The 24166-nt window shown below is 32.6% G+C and overlaps 1 protein-coding gene and 1 long non-coding RNA gene across 2 annotated transcripts in view; both read left to right on the forward strand.

Annotated features, from left to right (window-relative positions):
• The first annotated feature begins 8913 nt into the window (after positions 1-8913).
• Positions 8914-24166, forward strand: part of LOC126739683 (lysosome-associated membrane glycoprotein 1-like) — a 34995-nt gene continuing 19742 nt past the window's right edge. The window contains exons 1-2 of the mRNA XM_050445477.1: positions 8914-9155; positions 22561-22931. Coding sequence (XP_050301434.1) covers positions 9098-9155; positions 22561-22931 — 429 coding nt within the window. The 5' untranslated portion in view covers positions 8914-9097. The remainder of the gene's footprint in view (positions 9156-22560; positions 22932-24166) is intronic.
• LOC126739691 (uncharacterized) lies at positions 9175-13657 on the forward strand. The gene is made up of 2 exons (XR_007661679.1): positions 9175-10343; positions 12723-13657. It is a non-coding gene; the product is annotated as an uncharacterized LOC126739691 (long non-coding RNA).

The following is a 24166-nucleotide window of genomic DNA, read 5'->3' on the forward strand; positions in this document are numbered from 1 at the left end:
GCCAGACTGCAGAGGGCTTAGAACATTTTTGGAGGCATATTCGTAAAGCTGAATGTATACTACCCTTTCCAGTATTTTGGAAATTGTAGGAAGTATACTAATGGGTCTTAAATCCGAATATGATTCGGGGTTATTGATCTTAGGTAAAGGAGTTATATGCGAGATTTTCCACAATTCTGGAAAGTAACCACTTTCCAAACAGCAGTTAATAATATGGGTTATATGCTTATATATAGCAGGAAGACAGTATTTAAGCATTTTTGCGTTTATGTTATTACAACCAACAGCGTTATACTCTTAAGATTGCTGACTATTTTAACAATTTCGTCAAACGACGTAAGTTGAAAGTGAAAAGTGCAATTTTCATTTAATTTATTAGTCCTAAAAAACGAGGCATGCTCTGTACAGTTTTGAGAGTTACTAAAGACTGAGGAGAAATATTGATTTATATCATTAGGTTTTTTTAAATTGATAGGAATTTCATTTTTATTTTTAATTTGAATATCCATACTTTTAAGAGTTTTCCAAAGCTGTTTTATATATTTGTTAGTCTCGCAATATTCCAAAAATTCCTTTTTTTCACGCCTTAATAGCGATACAAATGAATTACGGAGTTGTTTGTATGTGTTAAAGTCAATTAGATTTTTATCCTTTTTATATTTTTTTAGAAATTTGTCTCTATCTTTCATAACTGCCTTTATTGTATCCGTTAACCAAGGACAACTCTTTTTTGTAATTCTTGAGGTCCTAAGGGGAGCGTGCCGATCAAATAGTTTTAATATTTGATAGTTTAAATAATTGATTTTTTGTTCAATATCAGGCATATAGAATATCCGATCCCAACACACTCTTCCCAGATCCTCAGAAAAAAGATCACCATTAAACTTCCCAAAATCGCGATAAGTTACCACCCTGGGCGGATGCTTTTGCAGCCCGTAGGCAAACGTGGTGTAGATAGCCATATGATCCGATATTAGGTCAGGTAAAAGTATTCCAGAAGAAATTACATAATGAAAGTTATTTGTGTAGATCACGTCTTTAATTTTTTCTGTGTTAGCAGTGATTCTTGTTGATTTGTCGATAGTTTGTCTAAAATCGTAAGATATTTATTTATTTATTTATACACGGGATCAACCCCATTACAAAAAATATATATATTTCTGAAAAAGAAATAAAAGCTATACTACCTAACCACTAATTACTAATTAACAATAATTATCAGACTTAATCTTAATACCAAGGATAATTAAACCGTTTAACAAGTAGTAACAATATTCTCTCAAAATCAGAACAATTAACAATGCAAAATTAGCTAAGAAAAAACAAAATATATGATTATCAATGACAATGATCAAATGTATTTCAAATTATTAATCATGGAGCAAAATTAATTAAAAAAACAAAATCCTACAAACTCTTAATAAGACTCCTAAAATGCAATAAGGAAATTCCCAAAACTTCAATTCCAGTAGAGTTTACCAGCCTCAAGGTCCTTTCGACAGGCGAGTGCATAGCATAGTTGGTACGATGATAAGGCAAAGAAAACAATCGATTTGCCCTCAGATTACGGTATGGAATATTAAATGAAATCCTATTAAGTAGTTCGGGACAAATCACAAGGCCATTCAAAAGTTTATAAATAAACACCAAATCATTCTCAGTGCGTCTCTTAAGTAAACTCCGCATATTCAGCAAGTTCATTGCTTCATCATAACAATGGTCATTAGAAACTGGAATGCGAAGTTTATAAAGGCAGAATCGTAGAAATTTATTTTGAACCCTCTCCAGTGAGTATTAAAATTCAATTGTTCATCAAAAAAGATACCAAGGTCCTTTACTACTTCAGTGTACCTAAGATTAACATTATCAATAGTATAGGAGGAAGTTACCCGTTTGTTTCTTTTGTAGAAACTAATGTAACTGCATTTACCCACATTCAGAGCCACACTATTACCAACACACCATTCACACAATCTATTCAGATCATCTTGCAAGAGAACCATGTCTTGTTCTGAACTAATCACCTTATAAAACTTTAAATCATCGGCAAATAACAAAAAATTACTATTTTTAAAGCAGCGCCGTAGCAACAACATAACGGGCCTGGGTTCTAGACTAAAGAGATACTAACCTTCGTCTCTCCCTAAATCGACGGCTTAAGGAAACATGTTAACTAAACTTTTATGAAAATAATATTTAGACAAAAATACTAATAACAGGATATTTACGTTATTACTATTATAACACTAATGGAAAAATATAAAAATATTAAAAACATATGTACATAATTATAAAAAACATTTACAAAAGGATACAAATACAAAGTTAATATAGAAGAAATACACCCATTAAAAAGTTACTTTTCGAGATTTAGCAGTCGCAAATGATTTAATAATTTCCTTTAAATCTATAGAGCGAGCAACTTTATTTTCAATGGACAGCATTGCCAAAGAAGATTTTGATATGTTTTGATTAATTTTAATTTTGAGAACAATCGTTCTGCCGATGCAACCGTTACAGGAATTGTCAGATATAGGAAGCATAATGTTATTATTTCAGTAAAGCTACTACTAGACGAATAATTGTCAACCAGGATAAATTTAAGCAAATCTTTAACTGACCTAATATTTTTAAGTTCTTCAGAAAAACATGTTCGAAATGCTAATAATTGATTAGAAAGTATATCTGATATATCATCTTGATATATTTCACGAATATTTTCAGCCATTTGGTATATTACGGTGTCACTAGAATTTAATAGAACTTCTGTATCCAAAATATTGAAGTTAGTAGATATTTGTTGTAAACTAACTGTTCTACATTGTAACTGACTAATAATAATGTCCAGCATTTTATAAAAAACTTCAACTCTAAAGATATCTTCCGCAGTTTGAAAAACAAAGTCATTTGCAGATTCATCAAAAAAACGTCTACGTTTAGAAATTCGTTTTTGGCCAAACTCTGGACTTATACCCCATTTACTCGCCGTGGCTTGAGCTTCTTCTTTTACATTTAGAAACTCATTTCGAAGATTAAATATGTCATTTGTAACGTTTTTTAGGAGTTTACTCGATTTTTGTATATCTTGCTGCTCATTTTGTAAAAGTTTTGATGCTGTCAAGTTTTGATGCATTTAAATCTGTGCTAAAGGCTAGAAAAGATTTGCTTCGGCTGCAGATAGGCACATCGATGTAAGAATTTTAGCTGAGTTTTCGATTTTTATGTGGTTTGTTATATTATATAAGTTCACAATATATTATTGAGTTTCAGTAATTTAAATTCTTTGTTTATCTATTTATTATTATGTTTATTAGCTGGCTACGGGCCCTTGAGAGTAGCGGGCCTGGTTCCACCGAACCCGTGGAACCATTGTAGCTACGGCGCTGTTTTAAAGCAAACCAAAATATCATTAATGAAAATATTGAACAACAGAGGAGAACAATGACCACCCTGTGGAACCCCAGAGGTCACACTGATAAGATGCGACCTAGCATCCCCAATTTGTACCTGCTGAAATCTGTCAGAAAGAAAACTTGCAAACCAGGCCACCAAACAATCTGAAAAACCAAAAAGTCTCAATTTTTCTAATAATAAGCTATGGTTGACACTGTCAAATGCCTTGGAAAAGTCTGTATATATTACATCCACCTGTTCACCCCTCTCCAAAGCACTTAACAGAGCACCCTGATATAGCAACAAGTTTGTAATAGCAGACTTGCCACGACTGAAGCCATGCTGTTCATTTAACAGAAGTTCTTTGCAATCAAAATTAATTTAGTCATAAATAAGACTGTCTAGAAGTTTTGGGATGGCAGACTGTACACACACACTCCTGTAATTGATCATTTCATTAGCAGCACCACATTTAAATATAGGCGTAATAAAACTGAGTTTCCACTCGGATGGAAAAACTGTCAAGTCTAAAGACCTACTGAATAAAATAAAGAGGGGATAAGAGAGGGCACATACACATTTTCTCAAAAAATAATTGGGTATACCATCAGGGCCAGCACTAAGTTTAAGGGGTAATCGAAAGATCTTATCAAAAATTAATCCAATAGATAATTTAGGATTTGGAATAGTCATGTTTACACCAGCCTGCCGAGAAGGTAAGACATTATTATCTCCATTATAGACAGTAGAAAAAAACCTGGCAAACCCCTCTGCAATTTGTTCACAACCTGCAAACTCCCCATCATTATAGGTCATCAAATCAGGAAGCCTATTCGTTGCTCTCCTCGTATTAAACTTATACCAAAAACTTTTGGGGTTTGTATAAAGTAACTGGTCCAAATTTGAAATAAAGTTCTGATATAAAATAGTCATAAAAAATATTTGTTACATTGTGGTCAATATTGCTATCGCCAAGAAAAACTACTGGACCATATAGAGTAGTACATATGACAATAGACTATCCCAGTATTCCACACATACCTGCAGGTTTCCCGAAGGTACCCTATAAAAACAACCACAACAAAGTTTTAGCCTACCCACTTGTAATTCCAGAAAAATCAATTCGACCTCCTTGATTCTGGGATAATCGCTAAGAACCACCTTCACCTGCAAATCCATGCGAACATATACACCCACACCACCACCCCTTCCCTCACGATCCAGCCTATAAAATTTATAATTGGCTAAAGAAACCATTGCAGTGGGAATATTTCCATTTAGCCAAGTTTCCGTCACTGCAAAAATATCGAATTTATTTCCGCTAACCATATTTCGTAATTCATTGAAGCCCGTCGAAAGAGAACGCACATTCAAGTGACCAACTTTTAATTGATGCATTATAAGTTTCATATTAAATTTCTGGAGTGTGAACCGGAGGCCTACTGGAAGTTTATTGGCTCAGGAATGGCTTGTATTGGATGGAATCGTTGTGCTGTGTATGACGATGTTCCATTTACAAGATGTTATAAATGCCAAGGATACAATCACAAAAGCAATGTTTGTAATAATAATAAAGCATGTGGAACCTGCGCGGGTGAGCACGAAACAAAAACATGTAAAAGTGTTCAACACAAATGTTATAACTGCATCTCAGCAAACAGAAAATATAATTTAAACCACAATGTTGAACATACAGCCCTAGATAGCAATTGTCCATCAACAAAATATTTTCTTGAAAGCACAAAGAAAAAGATTGACTATGGAGAATAATGGTTGTAATTAATCAAGAAGACCTTCTGAACAAAATGGATGAGGATGACAATATCTTAACTAAGACGGTGGATAGCAGTATGTTGCATAATGAAGTAAATGTAAATGCAAGTATTTTTAATTTGGTACATGTAAATATTAGAAGTGTAAGAAAAAATTTCGACAATTTAATTCTATTGTTAGAAAATTTTAATTTAGGCTTTACAGACATAATTGTATTAAGTGAAACTTTTCAAGTATCCTCGAAGGATGACTTTAATATAAGGGGTTATGAAACATTCTATAATGAAGGCAAATACAATAACAATGATGGAATCATAATTCTGATAAAACCTGAATTGGACCCGGTGTTCTCCACAGTAATATTGCCGAAATCTCAAGTCACTTTGGCTAGAGTAGTATGTCATATCAAGGATATTACTGTGGGAGTTACAGCCGTGTATAAGCCACCTCCTATTTCAAAAGATCTTTTTATTCAGGATTTGGAAGAATTCTTAAGTTTAAATAACAATAATCAACAACTAGAAATATTTACTGGGGACGTTAATATAGATCTATTAAATCTTGAAGATAATAATGTTATTAAGTATTCAACTGTAATGTCACAATCGGGCTATTTATCTTATATAAATTCAATTACACGACCAGACACCAAAACTAATTTAGATCACATTTTCTTGAAATGTAAAAATATTTCTTCCGCAGAGTTTAAATCATGTGTTTTAGATAGCTGTCTAACAGATCATTTTCCAGTAATGATAAATGTTGCCTTTAAAGGTAAAAGTTTCCGAGCTGTCACCCAAAAAACAGAATCTAATAAAAAATCAATAGACATACATAAACTTAAAAGACTGTTAAATGAACAAGACTGGACGTTAATAAAAGAAATAGACAATCCTGACCAAGCAATGAGCACTTTTTTTGAAATCTATACAAAGCATATAAAAAGCTCCGAAAGCCACTCTTTATATTACAAGAAATACAGAAAAATTAAAAAATTATAATGTAGAACTAGAAAATGAATATAAAAATTATAGAAACCATTTAAATAAAATTATATCAATTCAAAAAAGAAATTATTATGAAGAAAATGTATGAAGTAATAAGAGATGCAACGAATCAAAAACAGACAGAAAAACTTCACATTAAAATAAAAAATGAAAATGGGGAAAACTTCCAAGATGAACATCAAATGGCTGACTTTTGTAATCAATATTACACAAATATTGGTATTCAGATGGCAGAAAAACTCCCACAACCTCACAACCCACATAGCCTGGAGAACCCTATTACACAATCTATATATTTGACACCTATTACCCATAATGAACTAATAAAACACATTAACAACCTTAAAAATAAAAGTTCCCCAGGTTTTGATGGTATATCGGCTAATCTGATTAAACAAACACACATAGAAATTCTAGAGCCACTTATTCACATCATAAATCAAATCTATAAGACTGGACATATACCTTCAAGCTTTAAATTAATAGTTGTCACTCCGATTCATAAATCAGGACCCAAAAATGTTGTCAGTAATTACCGGCCGATAAGCTTAATAACTTGCTTCGCAAAAATATTTGAAAAAAGTCTGAAAGACAGATTATTGAGCTTCTTTGTCACTAATAACATTTTGGCTGAAAATCAATATGGGTTTTTACCAGGTTGTAGTACTTCCGATGCATTACACAAACTCACTTCAGCAGTCACTAATCATCTTAACCAGAGCAGAAAGTGCCTTGGTGTTTTCATAGATCTCGCTAAGGCATTTGATACTGTTCCACATAACAAACTGTTTGAAGTTTTGGAACATTATGGGGTAAGAGGAACTGCAATAACTCTAATGAAGAATTACTTAAAAAATAGACGACAAGTTGTTAAAGTAAATAATACTTTAAGCAAAGAAGAGGTAATACAGATAGGAGTCCCGCAAGGCACAGTGTTAGGCCCGGTTCTGTTTATAATTTACTTAAACTCTCTCCTTAAAACAAAACTTAATAATGGAGAAATTATTTCATACGCAGACGACACAGCATTACTTTTTAATGGTACAGACTGGGATCAAACAAAGCAGTATGCCATAGAAGGCCTTAATCAAGTAAAAAATTGGCTGGAAACATTTAAGCTAAGTCTAAATGTCACCAAAACCAACTACATTGCCTTTTCACTAACTGCAGCAAATAGACCCAATTTTTCTCAGTTTTCTATTGATAGATATAATCAGATCAAGGAAACAGCTCATACTAAGTATCTCGGGATATATGTGGATCAGAATCTTAAATGGCATGTACATGCAGATTATCTGGCAAATAAACTAAAAAAATTGACTTATAAATTTTATATACTTAGAACGTTTCTAAATATTAAGGAACTTATTATAATTTATAAATCACTCACTGAGTCAATTTTAAGATATGGTATTTTAGTATGGGGAGGATTATATAACAATGCTTTATATAAATTAACTATTGTCCATAAATATATCTTGAATACTATTTTCAACAAATCAAGGCTTTTCCCTACAAATCAACTTTTTACAGAACAAGCAACTAATATAAGGACATTATACATTACAACAATATGTACATATATTCATTTTAAAACTCACATAAGAAACCATATAATTCATATCCATAATACAAGATCAAGGGCTAGAGGTGATTTATACATTCCTAGCAGTTTAAAAAATATAAATTTAAAATTCTTTGTATACTTAGCACCAAAAACCTATAATCTTCTGCCTTGCACATTAAAAAAATTAAAAAATAAATCAAAATTTAGCAAGGAATGCAATAAGTATGTTCATAACCATTACCAAGATTTTGCCACTGTTTTCTAATGTAGGATAGTTAGTTTTTATACTTGTATATAATATGTAATAACAAGTGTTATGCAATTGTTGAGAGACGTAGGTGTTTAGGACTAAAAGGACAAAAATATTTCATTTAAAACTAGGACAAAAAATATAAAATCGAGAGCAGGATTTATCACAATAGTTTTAAGGTTAGTTAAGCAAGTTTATTATAATTCGGAAAATAAAACCAACTTTCTTTTGAAACAACAGCGCACACAGGTGTGTTATGAACACCTAGGCGTTAATTTAAGATAGATACAGTGTAATAATATATATATATATATATATATTTTTTGTTCGTACATAATTTTTCTTTTTATAAAATTACTGTAAATAAATGTGGCAGGGAGTCAGGGTGTACTGATCCCTCCAAATAATAAAAAAAAAAAAAAAAAAAAGTATGTTAATAATTTTGTTTTTGCTTTGAAGGTGTTGTTTTTGCGCTTAGAATAACATATATCTACTTTTTGTTTTTAACTAACATTATGATGTGTTAATATGTAGCTGAAAATTTCCTCTTTTAAAAATGCGTGTAAACTTGACAACAGAGGATTCGATGAATATGTTTGTAAACAAAACACCCACCTTGCCCCTGTCCACATGTTGAACTCAAGCAAAGTTGTTGTTTACTAATTCTAGCGTTTCAATGTTCTAAGGTTTGAAAATGAATGAATTTAATTTACGGCGTCTTGTAGTACCAATTATATCATTTTTGTACCGTGAACGAGTAAGAGAACATTTGGCTAAAATTTCACTGAACAGAGAAAATGTCCGATTATTGGCAATGCTGGTCTTACACGCTAGTTCATTGCATGAAAATACTCAAAAGCTGCCTTAATTATCTTTGTGTCTGTCATTGCCAAGTGTCAATCGTCAAAATGTCATAATTCCTTTGTGTACATTTTTATTCAATCGTTTCTCTTTCGAAGCCAACGTTAACTGGATTCGACCTTCAATCGTACAGTTTTTGTAATTTCGAATAGTGTATTTGTTGTTGTGTGGGTTTTATTTTGAAATTCACCATTCTCGGGATCTTTCATTAATTTGACACCGTTTGATCGATACGGGTCCGTAAATATGCATTTGGCTTGTCGGATAATATTGTTGCTTTGCATCGGGAGCACCCTGGCCACCGGTAAGTGATATAAATAGTCTTTATTTTGCATTTCATGCAGCCACTAGGAGGCGTTTTTCTCTTGTATTGTTGCACAATAAAATGGATATGGTCAATAAATATTGTATTTTCTTGCTACCTATGGGTTGTATTCTTATTTGTTTTATGTAGTTTAAAAATAGAACTGATTAGAAAAACATGCTGAGAATTTATCCACATTTCCTGGAATTTCAGTGGCAAACACATTAATTTTCTAATCTAATATCATATTGTTTCTTTGTTCTGTATAGTCTAAAGTTTTGTTTATAATTTATTGCTCAATAAAACAAATTCATTTAATTCCTTTTGAAGTGCGGGGTTCACCAATGTTGATAAGGGGAAATGAAATTAAATTCTTTCATAGCCTAGAATTTGATGAATCAAACATGGAAATTTATTTATATGATTATGGTTTTTGATGGGCATTAAAGTTGTAACTTCATAATCACAATTTATAAAATAACAATTGAAGCATTAACTTAAATTATAAACCAAACTTTTTTTGCCAAAGCTGTCTAAAAACTTAAATTGATTTATTTTTTTTATTGTTATTCATATAATGGTCCGTTTTCGGCACGTTCATGCCACTTGCGCAAACTAGATTTGCACGTGCAAATTTGTTCATTTGGTCACTTTTGTTCATTTTAAATTGCACAAGTAGTTACAACAGTTGTATTCTGATGTGTAATGACCAGTGATTAGGGTGTGAGTTTGTGAGCATAGAAACATAAAAATAAAGTAAAGCTATGAATCGGGAAGAAGAAGTACTTGCAGTAGCTGCCATTTTAATAATCAAGAAGTTGAGAGAGCCAAAAAAGTGGAGATCAAATAAATCTTGGATTGAAAAGAGAGAAACTTACTCTCATATTAATTTAATTCGAGAATTAGTTAATCAGCCAGACGATTTTCGTGATTACCTGCGCATGGACGAGACGACTTATCGAAATTTATTACATTTAGTTACACCAATAATACAAAAAACTGATACTGTTATGATAAGTTCTATCACGCCACATGAAAGATTAACGGCGACTTTAATGTTTTAAGGCAACTGGTAGAACCTATGAGGATCTCAAGTTTTCTACATGTATTTCTGAATCCGCCCTCAGCAAGATAATTCCTGAGACGTGCAATGCCATTTACACAGTATTAAAACAAGAATATTTAAAGGTATGTAAAACTTATTATTAATATATTATTATTATATCTACTGTATGCTAGAATTAGTAAAATTCGCTAAAAATTGTGCAGCAGTTTGCAATTCACTGTCTTCGTCTTGTTCAGGAGGAGGTAATTCAGAATTTCTTGGAGCTTTAGGTTGCTGACAATTAGATCCTGTTTGTGTAGGTTGCTGACGATAATTAAATCCTGTTTGTGGGTGTGGAGAAATTTGATTTTGATGATATTCTAGTTAATAAGGTGTTTGATTCTGATGAAACACTGGTTGTGGAATTTATTTATTTATTTATTTATTTATTTATTTATTTATTAACGGAATCCATTTACAAAAGTATTACATAGCATACCCATACAAACATATATATTCAGAAACATTATATACAAAACTATCTATAAATTAGTGTAAGATGTAGATGAGTTAATTAATTAAAGCCCCTATGAAATAATATTCTTTAACTGCCCCCTAAAAGATGTTATCCTAGAGTCAAAAAAGTTTATCTGTCCTGACAGACTATTAGCACTTCGAGCCATTCGTGTAATTGGCTCATTAATACCATAATTGGTATGGTGGAATGGGACTGAAAATATTTCTGATTGTCTATTCAATCTGGAAGGCACCCTAAGTTTAAAAAGAGACAATAACTCGGGACAATCTATAGTAGCATTTAAAACCTTATGCATAAAACATAAGTCGAGTAATGTTCTTCGTGACTCCAATGTGGGTAAGTTCAGGTTATCCCTGACCCACTGATAGTAATACTCCTGTCTCCTGTAACCACATCTAAAAGCCGCCACCCTTAAAAATTTATTTTGAGTTTTTTCAATCTGCTCAATGTAGCAGTTATATGACGGGGACCACACAATTGAGCCATACTCCAAGATGGGCCTAACAAGAGAGCAATAAAGTAATCTAAAAGTAAACAAAGACAAATCAGTTGTAGACCGTTGGATAAAACCCAGCATTTTCATTGCCCTACCAGTCACCTGATTGATGTGACTTTTAAAAGACAACCTGGAGTCAATAAATATTCCTAAGTCAGAAACCTCTGTTTTGACACCAATTGCTACATTATTTATTTTATAAAGAAAAGCAATAGGGTTTCTTTGCTTAGAAAAAGTAATCTTATGGCACTTATTGATATTAAGGGACATTCTATTCAAGTGGCACCAATCAAAGAATAAATTGAGGTCTTTTTGCAGGAGCACAGCATCAGAAAGGGATGTGATAAGCCTAAATAGCTTCACATCATCAGCAAACATTAACACACGACAATTTTCAAGTTTCCAAACTAAATCAATCAAAAAGAGGCAAAACAAAACAGGGCCCGAGTGAGAGCCCTGTGGCACCCCAGATGGTACCAAAATTTCAGAGGAACATGTCCCTCCAAGATTAACAATCTGGGTTCTACCTCTGATGAATCCCGAGATCCACTGAAGAAGAGGCCCCACAATACCTAAAGCCCTAAGCTTCTGCAAGAGTACCCCATGGTTAACTCGATCAAAAGCCTTGGAAAAATCTGTATATATTGAGTCAACCTGAAGTCCCTTCTCCAAGCAGCGGTAGAGGTAGTTGACATACAGCACCAAATTAGCATCAGTAGATCTGCCTTTTATAAATCCAAATTGCTCAGGATTAAATAAAGATTTAAAACTCCAGGCAATCCTATGACTGACCAGGCAGTCAAGCAGCTTTGGCAACTCAGATTGGTTACACACAGCCCGATAATTGGAAATTTCATTTCTACTACCAGATTTAAAAATGGGTTTTAGAAATTTGTTGCTGATGATGCCATGTCACTGGTGAAGGTGGCTGATATGATGATGCAGGTTGCATTTGGTGAAAATATTGTCTTGACACCTGTGGTTGTTGTTGCAGTTGTGTATTTATGGCACAGTGGCGATTTAGAGTTCCTAACTGAGCCTCATAAAAAACATCATTAATTAATTTCTCCGCGTGAATGCTTTGCTCATGAGAAAGTTCTTTTAATTTTGATGCCCATGCCAATCCAATATGATTGAACTTATCATCAATATTTGAAGGCACTGCAAAATGTTTCTGAATGGTATCCAAAACATCATCATATTTTTGGTTGTGCCTTTTTGCTGCTCTTGATGATGATGCTTTTGATGCTGGACGAGGTGTACTTGGTTCAGAATATTCAGATACTGGCATGGGCGTGTGTGGTTCGGATAGATGATCATCAATAAAGTCCTGTTGAGTTTCATGTATTTTAGAAACCTAAAACCAAAAAAAGTACAGATTACCTATATGTATATTATAATAATTATTATACTAGTTTGTAACTTGTTTCATTACGTTATAGTTAGAAGCACGCAACATTATAAATTATATTATGCTCTTTTTTGTAGTTTCCTAAAACTACAGCTGAATGGAAGAATATTGTGTTGGACTTTCAAGAGAAATGGAATTTTCCACATTGTTTAGGTGCTGTAGACGGAAAGCACGTACAAATTACAGTGCCCCCTGAAAGTGGCTCATATTACTTTAATTATAAAAAAACTTTTAGTATTGTTTTGATGGGCATTGCAAATGCTAACTAAGAATTCATATACTACGATATAGGATCAAACGGCAGAGTATCTGACGGAGGAAGTAAACTAAATTTACCGGCTTTAGAAGTAGTTGTACCAGGTCAACCTCCTTTATATTATGTTTTTGTGGGAGACGAAGCTTTTGCAATGAGACCCGACTTTTTGAAGCCATATAATCAAACAGAGCTTAACAATGTAAAAAGAATATTCAACTACCGTTTATCTAGAGCTAGACGCATTATAGAAAACACCTTTGGAATTTTGGCTAACCGTTTTAGAATATTCCATACATCCATTAATTTGAAACTGGATAATATCGACAAAGTTGTTCTGGCATGTTGTGCTCTTCACAATTTTTTAAGGAGAAATTCGGCTAACTCATATACACCTAATGACGTATTTGACTTTGAAGATATTTCAACTGGTACCACTACCCCTGGACTGCGGACACAACCTGAGAATTTATTAAATCTCGCGGGCAGTCACAGTCGCCATCACAGTGCCGAAGCAAAAGATGTGAGGACAAGTTTTAAAAACTATTTTAATAGTAGTTATGGTAGTGTATCGTGACAACATAAAATGATATATAATCAAAATAATAACGCAAATTAACTAGGTATAGGTATAAGTACATATTATATAGCTAAATACAGCAGCCCTATATACTTATACGAGTATACTATAACTAACAATAAATTGTAAATGTTCTTAAAAAAAACGGTTAAAAAAGTTAATAAATGAATGTGTTTTTACCTGAGTTTCATTTTCTTCATCCATATTTGATAAAGTGCCTCTTGGAGTTTCCTGGTCCTGTAGGAAGCTCAATAACTCGTAGTACCATAAATGTGGAACATATATTTCTTCTGTTCCGGCACCGGACCTCTCAGATTCAAGAACCTTTTTTAGTTCTTTTCTATATGTGGTTCTCATTGAATTCATTTTCTTAACTACCGTATCCCTGGTTGCCTTTCTATCAACCGTTTGCATTTTTTCAACAAGAATTTCATATGCCTGTGATTTTGCATTTCTATCACTGTATTCTTTTGATTTTACTTTCCAAAGACATGGAAACGATTTATAAAGCTCAATAAACTCCCCCATAAACTCTCTCTCTTTAGTTGACATCATAAATTTACCCAAAATATCCGAAAACCCCAGCGAAAACACAGAGCAAAAATAATAAAACAATACCGAAAATTTAAACCCGGCGGAAACCTGTCAAAACAAGAAAACGGCGTCCAAGTGCATGCGCGCGATCGAAAACTGTGTTTAAAAAGTTGGAGTGTCGTTTATACGCTCATGCATTTGCGCCAACCACATGCAAAATATCTGATCGCGCTAGATTCACTCAAGTCAAGCTTGTTGGCTTGTGCAAGTGAACGATTTTGGTTTTCATGCAACAGTTTACTTGCGCAAATTGGGCATGCACAAGTCAATTGGCGCAAATTGCATGAGCGTGAAAACGGGCCATAAAATCAGTAAAGATCTTTACTTAGGTTAGATTACACTAGGAACTACTATTTAAAATAAGCCTAGCTGCTGATTCACACATACATATTATTATAAAAATATTTTGCATAATATAATCTAAAGAGGGTTGTGATCTATATAGAGACATTGATGCTTTAACACACTGGTGTACAATAAATAAATTACCTCTGGATATTAAAAATTGCAAGTGTTTTTTTCCTTGAATGGCCTAATTAATTCTGAATTACTTTATGCAGCAATGGTAGGATTCCCCAACTCTAATGTCCATATAGGCAGACTAGAATATGTGCAGCACAGGTTTTTGAAGTATCTGTGCTTCAAAATGATGGAATAGGTATACCCTCCAAGGGGGTATTATCATAAATTACTTCTACAAAGATTTAATTTTTTATCTCTGAGGCACTGCACCATTCTGAGCAGCCAGCTTTTTTTCATTTAAACAATGCAGCTATAAAATTAAGGCACCTCATCTTTTAATTAATTTAAACTTTTTTGCTCCTATTATTACTAAAAAATACCTTCACTTTTATTTTGAAAATAGACCTACTAACTTAGCAAGAACTGCACCTCTATAACGAGCTTGCTCATGGTTTAATATTTTACACAGCAATAATGATATTGACCTGTTTAATGGCACTGTAGTATCTACATGCAAAAGCAAAATTGGTGTAATGATCATGACCTTATAACCATAAAATATTTCTATATATTTAAATTCTCCATTTAATTCTCTCTTGCCTGTATATTCTGAAGTTGAGAGCTTTAAATTTTGACTTTTTTTGAGTCAAATCAATTTTTGTAAATTACCTATTAAGTTTTATATGCTGTTTACCTAGGATGCCTAAAGTATTTAGTTTTTGGTTTTTTCAGTTTATTGGTTTGTATAATTACTTTTCATCTGTTAAGTATTTGTTGTCTTATTATTAGTAACTTCCTGTTGGACAATGTTTGGTAAATAAATAAATAAATAAATAAATTATTATATAGAAGCAGGCACTGGTTGATTTACTGGCATCATTTATTTCATTCTTACATGATCAACTAAAAAAATTTAATAAAAATATTTAATATATCTACTTAATTTTCATTGATCAACAGTGAGGCAACAAAAGGTCAATTTTAGGGAAGGATGACAATCCTCAAACAACTAATCCTACTATAGAAACTCTAAACCATGAAAAATAAATAGGTGAGCTTGGATCAACAAATAAAAACCTTATCGATACAATCAAAAGTTAGAAGATGAAATAAAAGCTCTAAGAGGCTTAGTCTCTAAACCTCCATCAAATTTGCCCACTATGGACAGGCAACAAGTTTCTCTTCATAGCATCAATGTCCATCAATCAACATCAAATATGAATAAAAATAAACAGCTTGCAAGTCACTCAGGCAATCATAGTCGGACGAAACATGTAACCTTCTTCATTTCATTAAATCTTTCGGTGATGATGTAGATTTTGTGTTTTTGCCTTTTATAAAAACATATGACCAGCATCTTTGGGAAAATGGATGAATTTTCAAGTTAATCAATCTATCCCAAATAAACCTGCAAGTGTTTCCACTCCAGTCCATGCTAGAAAGCAAGACGAACAGTTGGTTATTGGCACTGGCCTCAATATTATTAATCTAAGTGCCAGTGAAAGGAGACAATGTTAAGTATGTGCAAAATAGCCTCTGCATAAGTGAATCTCTTTTAAAATGCTGGCTTGAACCTGAATAATGACTGTGCCCTGAAGCCACTGCCGTTAAGGAGTTTCAACAACATCTTCCTTTTCCAGTAGGACATAACATGCCTATGTCACAAAATTTTCAGCAATGACCTACAATACATCTCAATCAATAGAACCCTAGAATCTGCTTAAGTTGAGTCACATCTTGTAATAATCTTAACTGAGACTTATATAGAATGGACAGGAATTCTACTACTAGTACTAAAAACCATGATGGAGGAGTACTAATTGCTGTAAATAGATCTTTTAAATCAATGCTTTTGAGATTTAGTAACTCCTCTGTAGAAGAAATATGATTATCTGTGAGAATTGGAAATTGTATATACTGTATTGGTTATGTTTATACACCTCCTTATATGGATGTAGCAGTTTATGAAGCGCACATGCTGACTTCTCTAACTCCTCTGTAACCTTCCAACCATTGTGTGATGCAATTCTGAAAATATTCTGCTATTCATACCTGCAAATGTTAGTTATGTGAAAGACACCTTATTCTTGGACACTTTCATTTTTAGGTTTAATGCAATATAATGGTATAGTTAACTATAAAAATCAAATTCTAGATCTATAGTATCGGTAGTTGCACGTTCAGTGTACTTTTCTCTTATTGAGTCCCACCTTCGTTATGGCTTGCCTTTTTGGGGTTTAAGCAACAAGGGATTATTAAACATAATTTTTGGGATTCAAAAAAAGGCAGTTAGATACCTATGTTCCGCTGGGTTAAGAGAATCTTGTAAACCTCTCTTTATATCTCAAAAAATCCTAACTCTTTTTTCTCTTTTTATCTTAGAAACAGCTACTCTTATTCATAAATGTCCTAAACCTCCCTCTAACACTGGTCATATGACTCGCCAGGTTAACAATTTTCCCTTACCAATCCCTACATCCTCCCTCACTAAGATACCTCAGCAAAAAAATTTACAACCATGTTCCTCTATGTATCAGACAAATTTTAGAAGTTAAGAGATTCAAAAAGGAATTAAAATCACTTTTATTATCCAGGGCATATTATAGCCTTGACGATTTTTTTAATGATACCTTTTAACCTGTGCTCTGACATCATTTTAGTGTTTTAGTTTTGTTTCCTGTTAAATAATGTAATTTACTTCTTCTAAATTCTGTTTTATTGACAGCTTTACTTATTTTTTAATGAAATTTATCAAAAAGATGCTTTTTTTTCTCAATCTGTTTTGTTATGATTAATTTTGGTAATGTGTGTAAATTTTATGGTAAAGTGTTTTAGAAGTTATGTTTGTTTGAAATTTAAAGTGAATTTGGAATTTTTTAGTTTTTAGGATGCTTGTACACAAGATTTTGTTGTCTTACATAATATAGCACATTTTCTTTCTTTCTTTCTTTCTTTCTTTCTTTCTTTCTTTCTTTCTTTCTTTCTTATAATGTCTTACCTTCTCGGCAGACTGGTGTAAACATGACTATTCCAAATCCTAAATTATCTGTTGGATTAATTTTTGATATCTTTCAATTACCTCTTAAACTTAGTGCTGTCCCTGATGGTATACCCAATTATTTTTTGAGAAAATGTGTATGTGTCCTCTCTTATCCCCTCTTTATTTTATTCAGTAGGTAATTGGACTTGACAGGTTTTCCATTCTAGTGGAAACTCAGTTTTATTAGGCCTATATTTATATGTGGTGCTGCTAATGAAATGTCAATTACAGGAGTACAGTCTGCCATTCCAACTTCAGGACTTATTTATGACCAAATTCATTTTTATTGCAAAGAACTTCTGTTAAGTGAACAGCATGGCTTTAGTTGTGGCAAGTTCTCTATTACAAACTTGTTGTTGTATCAGGGTGCTCTGTTGAATGCTTTGGAGAGGGGTGAACAAGTGGATGTAATATATACAGACTTTTCCAAGGCATTTGACAGTGTCAACCATAACTTATTACTAGAAAAATTTAGACTTTTTGGCTTTTCAGATTGTTTGGTGGCCTGGTTTGCAAGTTTTCTTTCTGACAGAATTCAGCAGGTACAAATTGGTGATGCTAGGTCACACCTTATCAGTGTGACCTCTGGGGTCATTGTTCTTCCCTGTTGTTCAATATTTTCATTAATGATATTTTGGTTTACTTTGAAAATAGTAATTTTTTGTTATTTGCCGACGATTTAAAGTTTTATTGGGTGATCAGTTCAGAACAAGACATGGTTCTCTTGCAAGATGATCTGAAAAGATTGTGTGAATGGTGTGTTGGTAATAGTTTGGCTTTGAATGTGGATAAATGCAGTTACATTATATAGTTTCTACAAAAGAAACAAATGGGTAATTTCCTCCTATACTATTGATAATGTTAATCTTAGGTACACTGAAGTAGTAAAGGAATTGAATTTTAATACCCATGTGAATACTACTATAACTAAAGCATCTAAGGGCCTTGGTTTTGTCCTGCGCAATTGTTAAGACCAGTTGGTTAAAACTTGCAAAGGTTGTACATATCACTTGTTGTCTCTTTGTTGGAGTATGGATCAATAATTTGGTCTCTTTACATGAATTATTGTATGGCACTGGAAAGAGTTCAAAATAATTTTTTATGATTTTGCCTTTATAAACTTCACATTCCAGTTCCTAATGACCATTGTTATTATGAAGCAATGAACTTGCTGAATATGCAAAGTTGAGATGCACTAATTGCTGTAAATAGCTCTTTTAAATCAAAGCTTTTGGGATTTAGTAATTCCCCGGTCGAAAAAATATGGGTATCTGTGAGAATTGGAAATTGTATATACTGTATTGGTTATGTTTATACTCCCCCTTATATGGATGTAGCAGTTTATGAAGCCCACATGCTGACTTCTCTATCGCCTCTGTAACCTTCCAACCATTGTGTGGTGCAATTCTGACAATATTCTGGGATTCTTGCCTACAAATGTTAGTTACGTGAAAGACACTTTATTCTTTGACACTTTTTCATCTTTAGGTTTTAACGCAATTTAATGGTATAGTTAACTGTAAAAATCAGATTCTAGATCTTTGTTTCGCTAACTTTGATCTTAGCTCCATAGTGAAGAGTGTTGGTTTGGTAAACATTCAAAGTCTTCTTTCACCTCTGGACATATTATTTTATAGCAATAGCTCTAGTACCTAATCTAAAACCAAATGAATGCCTTTATTATAATTTTAAAAATTTTAAAGCATCTCATAAAGCCATACAGCGGTTTTTCAAGGAACTCAAGAATTTAATTTATCAAAAAAATATATTACATAAAAAATACAGACCAATAGTGAGGCAGACTATAACCACTTTAGCAAACTGAAAAAACAATTTCATCAGTTAGCAAAACATTGCTTTGAACTGTTTACACATAAAAGTGAAAATTCTGTAAATAGTAATCCTAAAAGCTCTTGGAATTTTGTAAGGTCTAAATCTAATTGTAGTACTGTGTCACAGGTTATGCATTTTAAAGATGATATGGCTGAACAGAGTTTTGATATAGCCAACAATCATCCTAATTTCGATCCAGATTCTTATGTGAATCATCAATTAAGTATGCATGACAGTCTTCATGTAATAAACATAAATGCCCTTGAAGTAGAAAAGGTATTAAACTCCATAGATCTGATCAATAGAAAAAGCCTTGATGGAATCCCTAACAGAGTTTTAAAGTTCTGCTCCCATTTCACAGGATGCCATTTTCAGGGACCACCCTGAAATCATGGCATCCTGTGTACCCTTAGATGACTGATATCATGCTGATTAGGGGATATCATATTGTATTTGGTCAAGAAAGCGACAATCATTAAACAATTCTTCAACAGAGTAATAGGTCTTTTCAAATTTTGTTTCAGAAGAATCAGTCAAACCTTAGATTATTGTCACTGCTAAATTATTGATTATCCCCAAAATAAAAACCTTAGCTGAACCTTAATAATACATAACTAAATCATAATACAATATCAACACTCTAACTAACCAACTGACAGTCTAGTAAACCAACTGACAATGAATAACAGTTTTTTACTTATCTTTTTCTGCAGTTTCCATTAGCAAAAATCTAAATAATTCTTTTAGTGTAAATTTTCATGAGGAACTAGCCGCCAGCTAGTTTATGATTTTTCAATATATTATCAAAATTGTAGAGGCATAACAACAAAATTAAACCAACTTAAATGTAATTTACTGCTTAATGACTTTGACTTAGTTGCCCTATCGGATACATGGTTAAATGACTCCATTAGTTTAGTGCAAAGTTTAGCAACGACTGACTTATTTTTAAAAAGAAATAGAAGTAAAAACATAAGAACATATAAATCTCAGAGAGGAGCAATTGAACTGAAGTTAAACAATTTGTTAGTGATCAGGAAGCATTATCTATTAGAATTGCACTTGGTGCTATTTCCTAATTGTATGCCATTGTAGTTTATTTTGTCCCTAACAGTGGTAGTAGTTTATAAGAAAGTTTTTTTTTAAGAAAATTCAGGCAAACCTTGTAGGTAAACAAATTTCAGGAATTACTATTATAGGTGACTTTAATATATTCTTAGTTATCAAAGCCTTATGTTTGGTAGCAAATGTTTATATACGCTTGTGCCATTTATTTCTTTTAATAATTTACTCCAGATAAACTGAATCAGAAACAATGATGTACTTCTGGATCTTGTTATGGCATCTTTTATGATGTTAGAGTTGATGAAGTTGAGGATTCTTTGGTTCCCATTTATTCTTATCATTTGTGTTTAGGTAAAGAATGTCCTAGACATTGCAAGGTATCTCAATACCAGATTCAACTTTAAGAGGGCTGCCTTTTTACTGATGTATGATTTCTATATCTCCCATAGAATATGAGAAAATCTGAAAGTATCTACAGATGTTAATATAGTCACTAAGGCTTTCTATATAAACTAAATTTATTGAGCATTACTGAAGATCTCGATACCATTTCACAAGAATTTCTAAAATCAATACTGCCTACACCAACTACCTAAGAGACAAGGAATCTGGGTTATGAACCAATCCCCAAATGTTTTGGTCCTTTGTGAAAGGGTTGTCATGATCATTTGTTGAAGCCATTAGGATATCTTGTTATTATTGTTCTGAAAACTTATCCAGATAGGTGGAAAATGACCCAAATAATTCATATCTACAAATCTGGCTTTGTGTCTAAAATCTTTGAACTCATTATTTTTGAGCTCCTGTTTGATAAAATATCTGGTCGCATTACTTCATGTCAATATGAGTTCTTGCCAAAAAAATAATTTTTTAGAAATCTAGCTCATTCTGTTAATATGTCCAAGAAGCAATGAAAAATTACAGGTTGATGTTATCTATATGGATAAAGAGAAAGCATGTGATAGAGTGAGACATTGTACAATTTTAAAATCATTTTCAGACTTGTACTTGCCTAATTTAGTCATAGTGGTCAGTTATTTCAGTCATTTAGTCGGTTGTAGGTTTCAGTATGCAACAATTAAAGGTTCCACATATTTAAATTTTAGGCTGCTATCAATGGTTTGAATTGCAATATTAAAAATGCAAAGGGATTATTATTTGCCGCCAGTTTTAAATGTTTTCTTCAGACTCAATCAGAGAATGATTGTCATGCATTTTAGGACAACATTTACAATTTTACAAGTATATTTTATGGTATCTTAACGTAGTCTCTGTAATAGCTGGTGATCTAGGTATTTCAGTTATGTTTCAAGTATGTATGTAGTATTCAAGTTATGTTTCTCAATGTAACCATTAATCTGAGATTCATATACTAGCTCAATTTTTTTTCCAAATATTGTCACAATAAATATTGGTGTATAGTTCCCTATACCTCTTACTTATCTCCCTTGGAAATACATGTCCGTTGGTCTCTATGCCTCGCTAATATAAGAATTTATCAGTCATAATTATATTCAGGGTCATAGTTATAACTATAATCACAATTTATAAAATAATAATCCATTCATTAACATAAATTATAAACCCAACTTTTTTATTACTGATTATGCTTATCACTAAATGAATGTTATATGAAACTTGCCAAGTAATGGTTTTGTAACACTATACTTTCTCTATCAGTGAATTTGCATATAAGGTAAATTATATGAAACTCTAGGACATGTTCTCAAATGTAAAGGTTCCAGTATGTATTTCAATAATATTACATAGAAATATTCCTCAGAAAACAGTGAAAACGCCCTATTACCTAAATTTTTAATCCACAATGTTTTTCCCTCAAATCCTACTTTAAGAACTCCTCTATATTTCTATTTCAAATATAAGACAATATTTTCTCTAGGTTATATGTCGAAATGTCTTGGTAAATAAAAAACCATGAATATTCATTATTCAAAAAATTATCACAAGCTTGACATGAAATACTCCTTAAGTTCTTAAATTAGGATTATTTGCGAGGTCAAGATAATATAACTCACATCCTTTAACTAATATATCTACATATATATTGTTTATTATCTTTTTTCGCAGATTCGCAAATAGAGGATCTACCTATACAACCAACTGGTATTACCTTTGGACCACCAACCCCATCAACTGAACCCACCCCAAAACCCACTACTGCACCACCCACCACTAAGCCAACTACTGCTAGTACCACTACGAAATCAACTACTTCTGCCACCACAACTACTACAAGTACCACCCCTGCAAGTACTACCAGCTCTACAACTAAACCGACCACTTCAAGCACCACCACTGCTAAACCCACTCCAACACCAAAGCCGGGCAAGCCGGAAGTTAATAAGTTTATTGGCAACTACACTGGGAAATCATACATATGCTTAATGGCCCAAATGGCTATACAAGTGGAGATTAATGTGGATAAAAATAACACTGTGGTAAGTAAATTTGGACTGTGGTTCAAAAAGTTGTCTATAACTCGTAAGGCTTTTAAGTTATAAAAAATTTTTATATATGAAAATTATCTTTATTTTAGTAAAACTCTTTTAAGAACATCCAATTATCAAGTATTTTAAAAATATGTTAACAAAATTGACAAAGAAATGCCGCTACCAAACTATCAAAATCTTTTTAACCCAGGAATGTGTTTTTACTCTTGAATTGATCCTTAGGATTATCTTAGATTATCCTCTATATTCATGAAATCAAAAAAATCGTATTTGGTTCACACAGTTTAAGACAATTTATTAATGTTCAAAAATTACAAAATTACAATGCAATTTGTACATAACCCAATAAAGAAACATATGAATAAAACTTAAAAACTAGAAGAATACTACTTCACTATAAAATTATTGTAAAAAAAAAACATTAAGATCTGCAATGACACATATTAAAGTAATTAAAAAGGACGGCATTTTACAACAACATGCCCATAATTGCTCAAAAAAAAAAATTAAGACAGGATTTAATAGAACAATGAAATAAAAATCATACATTTAAAAAACACATAGGATTACACTCAAGAAACTCTTGCTCAGAATAAAATACATTGTTTAATAAAATTTTTTTACTTGGTTTTTTAAAGAATTTGGTGGAAGCACTCTAATACTGACAGGTTGCCTATTAAAAAAATTTATTGCTAGGAAGTCTGGCCTAGATTGAGATTGAGAGAGGCAACAGAAGGGCACCCTCAAATCATTTCCATGTTTCGCGTTGTTTAGTTATGGGTATCATGGTGGCTTTTGAAGAGATCCAAATTTTCCCTGACATAGGTGAGGCACTCAGATGTAAACGGACGGAAAAGTCTTGTCTACAGTTTTCCCTATAATCTAATCCTGCTATAATTCTTATTTCCCTTCTTTGTACTGTATATATGCTTGATGCAGAACTAGCTCTGTCCCAAGCCAAAGCGCCATAAGAAATAGTTGAATGGAAAAGAGCATGGTATTAAGCCAAGAGAATTGATGCCCTGAAACAGAAATACTGTGCCTCTTAGCCTTTTGCAAATAAAATCAACATGAATGTCCCATTTGAGTTTTGTGTCTAGATGGACTGCTAGAAACTTGACATAGCACATTACATGAATACATTAAAAAACTTAATAGCCCAGTACATTGGACCATCCTGACACCGCTCCAGACGCCAATAAGCAGGTATCAAATTATTTCTT

This window comes from Anthonomus grandis, chromosome 8 (genome assembly GCF_022605725.1).
Source record: "Anthonomus grandis grandis chromosome 8, icAntGran1.3, whole genome shotgun sequence".
NCBI classification, from domain to species: domain Eukaryota; kingdom Metazoa; phylum Arthropoda; class Insecta; order Coleoptera; family Curculionidae; genus Anthonomus; species Anthonomus grandis.